The sequence below is a fragment of the Oncorhynchus tshawytscha genome, linkage group LG05 (assembly GCF_018296145.1).
Source record: "Oncorhynchus tshawytscha isolate Ot180627B linkage group LG05, Otsh_v2.0, whole genome shotgun sequence".
Taxonomy (NCBI): domain Eukaryota; kingdom Metazoa; phylum Chordata; class Actinopteri; order Salmoniformes; family Salmonidae; genus Oncorhynchus; species Oncorhynchus tshawytscha.
In genome coordinates, this window is record NC_056433.1 from 25499727 (window position 1) to 25512264 (window position 12538).

The 12538-nt window shown below is 41.6% G+C and overlaps 1 protein-coding gene across 5 annotated transcripts in view; it reads right to left on the reverse strand.

The window, feature by feature from the left end:
• Positions 1-602: 602 nt before the first annotated feature.
• The window catches only part of LOC112250370 (CD2-associated protein), an 81278-nt gene continuing 69342 nt past the window's right edge, over positions 603-12538 (reverse strand). For 3 of the 5 annotated variants that reach the window (XM_042321744.1, XM_024420457.2, XM_042321743.1), the window contains 5 exons: positions 8679-8794; positions 7787-7870; positions 6044-6279; positions 5596-5659; positions 603-2303 (listed from right to left, as the gene is read on the reverse strand). In XM_042321744.1, coding sequence (XP_042177678.1) covers positions 2262-2303; positions 5596-5659; positions 6044-6279; positions 7787-7870; positions 8679-8794 — 542 coding nt within the window. In that variant the 3' untranslated portion in view covers positions 603-2261. Of the gene's footprint in view, positions 2304-5595; positions 5660-6043; positions 6280-6418; positions 7342-7786; positions 7871-8678; positions 8795-12538 lie in introns of those variants that run through there. The other 2 variants (XR_006083400.1, XR_006083399.1) reach the window with 2 other exon arrangements.

The following is a 12538-nucleotide window of genomic DNA, read 5'->3' on the forward strand; positions in this document are numbered from 1 at the left end:
TTTTGGTTCCAACCGCCGTGTCTTTGTGAGACGCAGAGTAGGTGGACAGATGATCTCTGCATGTGTGGTTCCTACCGTGAAGCATGGAGGTGGTGGTGTGATGGTGCTTGGTGACACAGTCTGATTTATTTAGAATTCAAGGCACACTTAACCAGAATGGCTACCACAGCATTCTGCAGTGATACGCCATCCCATCTGGTTTGAGCTTAGGGGCCTATCATTTGTTTTTCAACAGGACAATGCCCCAGTGCTGCATCAGATGACCTGGCCTCCACAATCCCCCAACCTCAACTCAATTGAGATGGATTTGGATGAGTTGGACTGCAGAGTGAAGGAAAAGCAGCCAACACGTGCTCAGCATATGTGGGAACTCCTTCAAGACAGTTGGAAAAGCATTCCAGGTGAAGCTGGTTGAGAGAATGGCAAGAGTGTGCAAAGCTGTCATCAAGGCAAAGGGTGGCTACTTTGAAGAATCTAAAATATATTTAGATTTGTTTAACACTTTTTTGGTTACTACATGATTCCATATGTGTTATTTCATAGTTTTGATGTATTCACTATTATTCTACAATGTAGAAAATTAAAAAATAAAGAAAAACCCTTGAATGACTCGGTGTGTCCAAACTTTTGACTGGTACACACACACACACACACACACACACACACACATATATATATAAAAATGTAAATAATTAGCTTGCTAAAATAGAATATGAAGAAGGATGCAGAGAAAGAAGGCAATCCACAGTGTTCAGGATGATCTGGAGTCGAGGCAAACATCCTTCTGGTCATGATGGGTAACACATTGGGAATCAACAAAATGCTGCATAATCTAGCGACAACCTCAAAGATGCTTTTCATCAAAGGCAATTTCTTTCATGATTTGTCTGTCCGGTACACTGAACGCATCCCATCAAAAAACACTTTGTCCTTCGTTGAGTTCAATCACGTACTTTTCATTGACAAAGTGGTGCTGGCTGTGCATTGGTACAGTGCAGAGCTTAACCCTTCTGTATCAAGTAGATCTCTTCCCCAATGCATTTCCATTCAGCCTCTCACTTACAGTAATGAGAAATGGCAGAGATACTGTGTACTGGACTATGTGCTCAGTTGGCCTCTATGCTCCACGTTTCTACTTGGTCCAAGTATAAAGACATGTGAACCAGACACATTCAGGACAACATGGAAACACACAAAGGTCACTGCTATACAGGACTTCAGGTCTCATCTGGGAGGTTAGAAAGAGATTGCTCACTCTTCAAAGCACACATGATTTTGTTTACAGAGAGAGATTTAGACAGAGCTGCATATGCTTCATAAAAGAGGGGTCAGAGCAATTTGGCGTACAGGAGTTGGTGCAAGATAACAACAATCAATGAGAAAGCCACAACTTCGACCGTGGCGTGAAATAAAATGGAGGTTCATCTTATAAACCACTGGTGCTCTTTTCAAGTAGCGCTATAATTGGCTGTATTTGATGGTACCAAATACATGATCGATATAACACACCTGTCACTCTCTTTCTGAGAGAACCGGTCCATGTGACCATTACAAGAAGAACAACATGAAAAAGAAAAAAAAGGACCCTCTATATGTCTAAGCACATTGTCAGAATTTACAAATATATATCATCAGCAAGTCTAAACAGTTTGATAAATGTAATCTCCCAATATTAACACTTTAATGTGTTTAACAGGCACAACAGTGTTACCCTGGATAGGAATGTTAGAAGAAGAAAAAAAAACAAAAGAAAATGATCCCTTATGCCATAGCAATGGAGTACAACACTGTTGCTATAGCAACAGATCACAATATAATTCATTATGATCTAAAAGGAGGCTAATATGGATACTTTAACTGAAAATCAGAATCATCTTTAAAATCAACTACCTGCAAGTCATAAAAAAAATAAAACAAAAAGGAATCCCCTAACGCTTTGTACAGAATCAGTAGTATTGAGAGCAACCCTCACACATTCCCATAGAGAATGCAGAGACTGCAAGTCCAGCGCAGTAGTTAGTAAGGCCTCGATCGTTTGTGTTGGCAAAACAAAAAAACTAAGTAACAAAAAACATATACATCTGTATTTATCACCTTTCTAGAACTAGAAAACCTTAATATGTGCAAAAATGTAAATCTTACAAATGTGGAATAGGTTGATGATAACTAAAAGTATTATAGGAATGCCATCGTCCCCTTCCTGTTTCTACTTAGAGACAGACCGATAGGTGACTGATGTTCCAGGCTGATTGGGTCAGAGTTCACGTCGAATGAACCATCTTCTTTAATTTCTCTATCTCCATCTGAAAGAGACAGACAGACAGACAGACACACACACACACACACAGAGAGACGCCATTTTAACTCATTTCTCATGGGAAACCAGCACCGGATGCAATTCTGATGATAACATCATAGCTAAGTCTCACAGGGAGGTGGTACGTGGGTATCAGATTTCGAATGAAATTAAAGTCTTATTTCCACTTGCGGTCCAATTTAACCCATCCATTCCATTTACAATATTTGTGCAAAACACACTGCCATTTCATGCTCAGTGTCATTTGAATACTAATATGCAGGTTGACTGACAACGGCAGAAATAAGCCACCATATGAAAATCTATTGCATTCATCAGAGAAAAGCTCTGACATAAATGGAATTCAAAGGAGAGAGAGGGAAAGAGTATGCACAGGCCTACCTCCCCTCATTGCTCCTGGGGAGGATGGACAAGGTTGGGGTATACCGGGTCCGACTCCGTGAGTAGTGCTTAGGGTCGTTGCGGTGACTTATTATTATTTGACCATGCTGGTAATTTATGAACATTTGAACATCTTGGCCATGTTCTGTTATTATCTCCACCCGACACAGCCAGAAGAGGACTGGCCACCCCTCATAGCCTGGTTCCTCTCTAGGTTTTGGTCTTTCTAGGGAGTTTTTCCTAGCCACAGTGCTTCTACACCTGCATTGCTTGCTGTTTGGGGTTTTAGGCTGGGTTTCTGTACAGCACTTTGAGATATCAGCTGATGTACGAAGGGCTATATAAATACATTTGATTGGACTGTATTACCGCAACACCGGCGGTCACGAGTCAAATTCCACGTGACCGTTTAGTCACGGAAACTAGGCTTCTCCAAGTGCTGATGCTGCTGATAGTCATTAGTAGCCTACCAAACCTGCTAACTGCCTAGTAGTCAGCACTCTTGTCAATCTAATCACTATGACAATGCAAATCTAATCAAAATTAAATACAACAATTAATGAGAGCCCATGAGCTCATGTGGCACAACATTTCTATAGGCTATGCAATTGAGTGAGAAAACAGGTTAGGCCTACTATATGTATTGTTCAACTTTCCTAATATTAAGCACATTGCTTTGCAACAGGCGTATTGTATTCCTGGCAGAATTCAAATGAAAAAGCTCCTTAATTTGCTATTTAAGTGCATAGATGAGATGTATTCTTTCCCCCTGCCCCTGTTCTGAGACAGGTGTGTGATAACGGTCCATTCTAAATCAAAACTAATTTCACAAATATATTATTTAGTATATGTAAAGGCAAGATTAAATTAAGAATAGTCTGATGGGGGACAACATTAGCAGATCACTTGTAAATGATGCCCAGCTTGCAGGCAAGAAACAGATCATATATTTTATTTGTGACTTTTTCATATAGTCGCACACCTCATGAAGCCTAGCCCAGAGGCCTATATGTTTTGATAAGGTTTGTATCACAACTAAAGTGGCCAAATAACTTCTTAAAATTAAGCAGATTCATCCAATTTACAACCGATGTAGAGCCTAAGTGGCGTATCCTGCTTATAGCCTACTGCCGTGTGCGCATTGCTGCGCTTATGTGAAGAAATAGCCTAATAGTTTACGAACATTTTAAACTAAACGTTCTGATCTGTTGCAGCAGCTTTGTTGCTTTTAAACATTTTTTGATGCAAGTGGTTGTATTAATATGGGATCTATCGTATCCCACAACTGTCCCAGACTATGTTTGGAATATTTATCTCGCACAGAAGGACAATAGAACGTCACCTTCTGTACTATGGGGGATAGTAGATTGACAGGCTATTGCGTTTGCTGTTCGTTAGACCTACTCATCTTGTTGGCTGACAAAAAGATTGACATTTCTTCTAGCATCTTCAATATGCGCCTCAGAATTAGGTACGGCATGGATTTTCGAGTGTGCATTGCTGCCGTGGAAATTCTAGGTATTATCATGTGCTCATTATCATGTGCTAATTATCATGTGCTTGTCAAATTGTGAATGAGAGACTGATGAAGTGTGTGCAGCCTGTGCAAGAAACAATACAGAGCTCAAATCATCATCATTAGAGTCACAACATGCAGCCTTAGAATGTATTAAACATATTAACATATAGCCCAACTTTGTATCACAAATAAAGTTGCATAAATAACTCCAAATTAAGCAAATAGGAGGACCTGTTTCTAGGTTAACCGCATGTGCACACTCACTCAGAAATTGTTTGGAGAAATTATAATTTAGATTTTATTCAGCTATGTTCAATTGTATTCTTCATACTATAAAATACTATAAAATAACACAATGGAATTCAAAGCAAATGTTATCTGTTAAATGAACTAGTGTAGCCCACAGCTGTATGGCATTGCCAGATCAGGGCCTAACATAAGGACAACTCAGAGTATGCTATTCTGTTCTTCTGAAATAGACTACATTTTCTTCATATTGTGTTTCCTTAAACCTGTCAAAAATAAATCCTGGATTTATTACGATGGTGTAGGCTGTATTACATGGATTTATTGCGATGGTGTAGGCTGTATTACATGGATTTATTGCGATGGTGTAGGCTGTATTACATGGATTTATTGCGATGGTGTAGGCTGTATTACATGGATTTATTGCTATGGTGTAGGCTGTATTACATGGATTTATTGTGATGGTGTAGGCTGTATTACATGGATTTATTGTGATGGTGTAGGCTGTATTACATGGATTTATTGTGATGGTGTAGGCTGTATTACATGGATTTATTGTCATGGTGTAGGCTGTATTACATGGATTTATTGTGATGGTGTAGGCTGTATTACATGGATTTATTGTGATGGTGTAGGCTGTATTACATGGATTTATTGTGATGGTGTAGGCTGTATTACATGGATTTATTGTGAAGGTGTAGGCTGTATTACATGGATTTATTGTGAAGGTGTAGGCTGTATTACATGGATTTATTGTGAAGGTGTAGGCTGTATTACATGGATTTATTGTGAAGGTGTAGGCTGTATTACATGGATTTATTAGACTTTTTGAAATGTAGATGTTCCAAAACGTCTGCATCAGTGGCTTGTAGGCTGTGCGTGGAGATGCTAAATGTGTTTGTTAATTAACGGTCAATTACTGTGAGACTGGCAGTTATTTGCTTGTCAATCACCGGCTGACAAAATGTCATGACCCCCACAGCCCTACTAGTGCTGAGTAGGGACATAAAGCATTCCACCATGTGTATGAACCTCTGTCTTTCCAGCCCACCTCGCACCCGCTGGCTGGACCTGTCAAGCTTACACACTCTGACAAGCTGTGATGTAAAGACAGATACCGTCATCAACTTACCTGCAGGGCCACTCGTTTCAACCTCTCCTCGTCCAGCTCGCTTCTCAGCTCTGCCATCTCTCTCCTGCAAAGCAAATCCTGAATATTTACAAGGCTCCTCAGAGCTTGAACACATGACAGGCTAGTATCTGATCAACAATAAGATCACATCACCATTACTCTGCCTGAACAGGCTCCACTCACAAGTTCCAACAATGACTCGCCTATATACAAGCCGTAGGGCAAAATAAAAAAATAGGACAGTAGCTAAAATACTGCTCTGAAAAAGGTACACAAAGAACAATTTTGACTGATTTATGTAGCTAGCTTTATAATGAAGCCTTATCATCTAAACAAGGCAACATTTGTTTGGACATCTTAACAAAGACATAACGCTTCATTTGAAGAGTACAGAGTAAATAGTAGGAACTGAACAATGCCAGATCTAAGGAAAGTGGCAGTTAGTTACATTTGCTGGGTCTTGAGGAGCTCCACAGACAGCAGCAGTTCTTTCATTTGGCCTCTGAGGTCCTGCAGCTCAGACTTCCGCTCCTCTGGCTCTGCCTTGGGCTTGGTCTCCGCGCAGGGGACTGGGCTGGGACTTCTGCGGCCAGGGGCTGAAGCCGCACTGGCCTTGAGCCCCTCTGACGGGGATGGGCTGGGCTTGAGGACGGGAGACTGGGAGTGTGAGCTGGGCATGGATGGCTGCGGAAGGAGGAGAGAGGTGGTCTAAAAATATTTTTGCCCTGGCTGAGACCTCCATTCTGAATGCATTTGACTAATGAATGATGTCAGTGTTTCTTGCTCAAAATTAATCAAGTCAATTCTTCTGGTCATAACATACCGTAAGTTGTCTTCAGCGACCAGCCATGATTGCTAGGAGGGAGCTACAGTAGCCATTTGAAACACTGCTGCAGAGCATTCAGTTCGTACTGTAGCTGCAGAAGGCCATTTCATTAGGATTGAACACAACTGATCCCCTGTTTCTCCCTCTGAAGTTATGTCAGGGGTGCTTTAATATTGTGTTCTCCTGCCTCCCATCACCTCAGGATATAGTTCATTCATTTCCTTATTTTCCTCTGCCGAGAGGGTCAACATCTAATTTTAAAGGATTTAAATGTCCAAGGAGCCAAAGGGTATCTTTAATTCAACCTATAGAAGTTTGTAGCCCACAGTTATGGGGCTTGATGCGCAGGGATTAGTCACTCGATTTAAGTGGTACAGGTAAACAGCTGGTGCCCCCAGAGTCTGGTGGGTGCTTTGAGAGGGCCTCCAGTGGCACTGGCCTGCCCCCACAGAGTCAGCGTGAGGTGCATGTCCGCTTTACTCCCCCACTGGGCATCTGAGGAAACGCTAACAAGACACACACGAGGATGGACATGAAGCTTTCATTAGAAACATGAGGATGCCCCCCTTTCGGCCTCTGTAGGACAACTAGCACAGTCTCCCAGTATGACTAAAAATCGGCCTTACATTGGGCCTGAGTGGATTTGTTGGATTGCAAAAGAGCATTATTTTGTGAATGCATGTGAATATCTGCGTGAGTGTGTGTGACTGCATGCGTGTAAATTATTAACTGGACGTATGTGTACGTACATCTTGTGTGACCTCAGGGAGCTTAATGCCAGAGGCTTGCGACTGTGCTGTACTGGAGCCGGTGGGATCAGGGTTCATCAAGATAAGAGGGCTTTCATACAGCAACAGGGTGGCTTACATACAGAGGGAGGGAGGGAGGGACAGCGAGAGGGATGCCAGGAGGAAAACAACCTGGCAGGAGGACAGCGCCTATTAGTGAGGGATTGCCCAGAGGAACTGAGAGAGGTCTCAATGATTTAACAGAAGATCACATTACGGTTGCAGTTTTCCGAGGATGTATTAGTTAATATCTATAGACAAACCTGACTCAGTTTCTGAACGGAGACATATATTTTGCTGTTCTTTTTGGGGTGTTGTATCCTCTATATTAATTCCTTGCTGAGTGCAAATATTGGCTGAAGTGACTAATTTGCAGAAATAGCATCCATTTGGGATGATTTGTATTGGAATAGAGATAGATCTAATGTGCATTTGGGCCACTGATTCAGACTCAGAAAACTTTATTGCCATACATACAAAACAGTTGTTCTGGAATGAGGTTAGTGTAACACACCTACAAGTTCAATACAGGTTAGACACTAACCAATGCAATCAGACACGTCAATGTCATTGTTACCTTTCTTGCGTCTATCAACTTTGGCTTGAGGCGGTCCTCTTCGTCAAACATGAAGGTTTTCTCCACGCTGATGTCCTTGTTTGGCTGAGAAGACAAAAATTCAAAAACAGGTCTGCTCAGTAGTTGACACACCTTGCCAGACATCCTCAGACAGACATCCTCAGACAGACAGACTCCCAGACATCCTCAGACAGACAGACTCCCAGACAGACTCCCAGACAGACTCCCAGACAGACTCCCAGACAGACTCCCAGACAGACTCCCAGACAGACTCCCAGACAGACTCCCAGACAGACTCCCAGACAGACTCCCAGACAGACTCCCAGACAGACTCCCAGACAGACTCCCAGACAGACTCCCAGACAGACTCACAGACAGACTCACAGACAGACTCCCAGACAGACTCCCAGACAGACTCACAGACAGACTCACAGACAGACTCACAGACAGACTCACAGACAGACTCACAGGCTTGTTAATCTGTTTCTAAAGGAAAGCTTTCACATTACTCTTCAGGGAACTCAGTCAATCTCAGACAAATCTGAGCGACCTGACAGCTCTCCTCTCAGCCCTTCATGTAACTCAAATGTCTGCTATTCTTTTCATGTAACTCAAATGTCTGATGTCTTTTCAAGTGGACATGTAGCAACCTATTCCCAATCTCACATCAACTCCCCCGACCCATCATGAGGTTCAGATAAGGTGCGATATCTGTGTATGGAATGCGGTGATGTACATTTGCTGTTCAGATAGGGCCCGCAAGCCAAATGTGTTTTTGAGAGGAATTTGATGTGCAAACGTAATGTATGGAGCGAGACTAACGTGTGTGGTTTTACAAGTCTGTGTGCAGAGTTGTGTCCTCAGTAGCGTGTTGGTATGTCTGTGTACTCACAGAGTGGCCTCCTCCAAACTGAGCGGGAAGCCTCTTTCCAGCCATCTTTGGTCTGTTAGCGGTGGGGTGAGACAGCTTCTCAGAGGTAGATGACAGATCATCAAAGCTCATCAGGTCTTCAGGAAACAGACCGAGACAGATACAGAGGGAGAGGAGTATAGAGAAAAGTAAATAACACTTTCCTTTACAAATGCAGACAGCAGAAAGGTCCTAGGCTTTTCATGAAATGGAACAAAGAACTGGACAGAAATAAGACGCTGCAACCAAAACCACTGAACAGTAGTTGTTATTCTATCGCCTTGTGTTTTGCTTTCAATGAGAAATAGAATAACACACATGTTTTTCATCTGAAGAGACACAGTTCTGGGAAGAAGACCAACTAAGGAATGGGGCTGTAATCACATTTCATTGAGAATTGTACACACTGAAACCGCCAAACAGTATGACAATCTTTGAGAAAAACATCCAAGTAAGCACTATATAGTCCTACGGGTAACACGTAATGAACCATTTATAAAATTGTGTGATCACCATTTATTAATCATTACTCCCACACTCACAAACCATTTAGAAATCAGGAATCAGAAAAGTAGGAAAGTAGTAGATTTTGCAGTCCATAATCTAAAGTGAGCGCGATTTATATAAATACTTAATGTTTTGAGTGACCTGCAATTTCTCATAAAAAAATGGCCATGCCATTGGTAGACATTCCAGCAATACCCGGTAAAGGAATAAGCAGAACGTTTAAGGAAATATAAACAAATGTGAGAATAACTAGCTTAGTAACAATAACAAATGCGGGAGTAATGATTCATACATTTTTTTTTTTTGATTGCCTTAAAAACGGATTATTATGTACCCTTCAAATGACGTGTTAACGTTGTATATAAAGACTATAGGCAGGACTTTTAGTAACATTACAGAACTCCCAGGGGAGTGAAGTTGACATAAAGGAGAATGAGGAGTGTTTTCCCCTGCTTGTTTTCACACCCTAATCCCACAGGGCTAATGACCTATGGTTTTAGCAGCTCTTTTGATGCTTTTAGTGAAGTGGGTCACAGACACGACTCCCCAGGAAACTTCTACCTCCCATGATGACATGATTCTAAGAACTCACCTCGCCTAAACTCCCTTGTCTTCCCTTAGCTCGATCTCCATGCCTTTATCTCTTCCTAAAAGCTTTTCTCTTGTGTATTCCTGTTTGTGATTGTCCTTGGCATGAAATGAGAGGTGATGTAAACATAGCCAACCTCCCTCCCTCTTTCTCATCCTCTTTTATCCCTTCATCCTCCTCCTCTCTCCCTCTATCATCCAAAAACCTATTCACCCATGAGTTTAGAGGATTAAATCAACACATTAGCGACACAAACTCTAAAAATAAAAACAAAGTATTTTAGTAATTTGGGATTTTACAGAGCTGTCAATATATCTTACAGCATTTGATCATGTGTTACGGTAGGCCTGAATTGCTTCAGAGAGGAAATCGTGATGCTGAAATTAAACCAGTTGACTTTGAATGCGTTTCAGAGTTTACGGATGTCTCATTTTGCATCTGTGATGCAGTGTACGTGTCAAAGGGCAAACCAAACACACAAAATATGCATAATGTTAGTAAAAAACTAAGCTCTTAATTAATGGGCACATAAAGGGTACTGGACTTTTTAAAATGTTGGAAGGAAAAATGGAAAAGAATGTCCCCGAATCAACCTTTAAAGAAAAAAGAACAAAGGCAACAGTAAACATGTCGTCACCCACAAATGAATATCTGAATGATTAAAAAGGGGTTTCAGCTCATCCCCCTCTTTTTAGGTCAGTGTTTCCTGTTCTTGGGAACATTACTCCAACAGCCTGTTGTAGCAGGAGGAGTAATCCACAACTCCAATATGGATCTAATGCACTAATCCTCAGTTTAGATAGAACACCATCAGCCAGTAGCAACTCATCCCAAAACTCAATTAAAAACACAGAGGGACCTACTGCAGAATGCTACACACACACACACACACACACAACTGGTGCTGGTGGTACGCAGGAGAGAACGACTGCCCCTCTCATTGAAGCCACAGAGGTTAAAGGCTGACCCTGGTACTGCAGGCAGTTAGCATCCCCCATTCTAGAGATTGGAAAAATGGCAATCTTTATGGTCAATCGCCATGCAAATAAAAAAATGTTTAGAAGACAATCATGGTACCAATAATTGCTTCTAATACACCAGATGTCCTTGAACTGATTATCGCACAGAGAAGTAGTTAAGGAGAATTTAGTTGCTAATGGCAGCCTGCAGTACCTCGATCTGCCTCGGTTACTCAATGAGGGAGCAGCACTGAGCTAGCCTGCAACATCACTCCCCAGAGTAGCTCAAACCGCACATGTTATGTCTCCATGAGACGCCATCTTAACCGACTTCATTTGGCTTCAATGCACTATTGAGTTTTCACATAAGAATGAATGGTGTCACGTGGTCGATGGCTTTGTCCATTGATATTCAGTCATTGGTGGTACTCCACATGGACAGGCACACAGACACTTTAAATGGGACATAGTGGAGGGCCATAAACAACTAGTGGGGGTCATAATTGTAGGTAAGTACTGCTAATGGATGCAAAAAAAATAAGGTCTGCACACACTGAAGAAAAGGCATCATTACCGAAATGTCTATAAGCAGGTATTGAACTGTAAAATGAACGAAGTAAGCTCTTTATTTTTGAAAAACATTCGTAGCCGTATGTAGGTTGAAAATAGCTGATCTGGGCACTGATAAGTGTCTAAATTGGAACACAGTGGCTGTACAGTAAGGTGCTATAAATGACGTCAGAGCTCTGGTTCTACGCTTCACAGCTCTGTATGGGTTTTAACTGACAGCCGTTCTGAACATGAGCATCACACGCGACAAGTTGCCCCCCTCCCTCCCATTAATTGTGAAAGAAGAAGTGTTGTCCGGGTGAGGGAAATGCTATAAATTAAGAGGACTCAATCTATTTTGAAAGATGACATTTAGGATTAAAATAAATACTGGTTTGATGTCACACAAGCAAGCCAAACACCTGTGAGTCCAAATATGCACTTCCCATTCTCCATATCATGTCATATACAGTGTCAACATTTATGATCACTGTGTTTGATGTATAGTTAAAAGATGAGATCGCGTCATACCCTGGGATGTTCTGAACACAATGAGCTTGTGTGTGTCTATTGTGACAAGCTTTCAAATTATGCCCTCCTGACCCAGATCACCATTTAAAATGGACCGTTCTAGGATTGCGTAAACAACAACAGCAATTGTGTGGATGGCGGGGATGCAGGCTTGTGTTCCAAACAAAACTACAAGTGAGCTTGTTCTAGTTCCTCAACAGCGCAGCTAGGAGTTTTTAAAAAAGCACCTCGTGACACTTCTCTGAGTCATTGAAACCTCCAAACTGTGCTCTTTTAATTGCCACTATGCTTATGCATTTTCATATTTCTTCTGTAAGAAACATTTAAATGCAGCCCTATCAATATAGGCCAAATCCCACGAGTGTAAAGGAACTTTATTTTACCACAGCTATATAGACTAACTGGTTTTACGCATTTCATTAACATTTTTATTTAAACAGGTGTCAGACTGTGTGTATAGGTGGCAGGGAAGTCAGGCGCAGGAGAGTCAAACGGAGTCTTTTAATATAAGTCCACTTAACATGCTCCAAACACTAAATACGTACATACATAAACGAACATGGGTACGAGGACCCGTCGCGCACCTATACAACATAAAACAACACTTGACAATAAAACAATCTCTGACAAAGACATGAGGGGAAACAGAGTGTTAAATACACAACAGGTAATGAATGGGATTGAAAACAGGTGTGTGGGAAGACAAG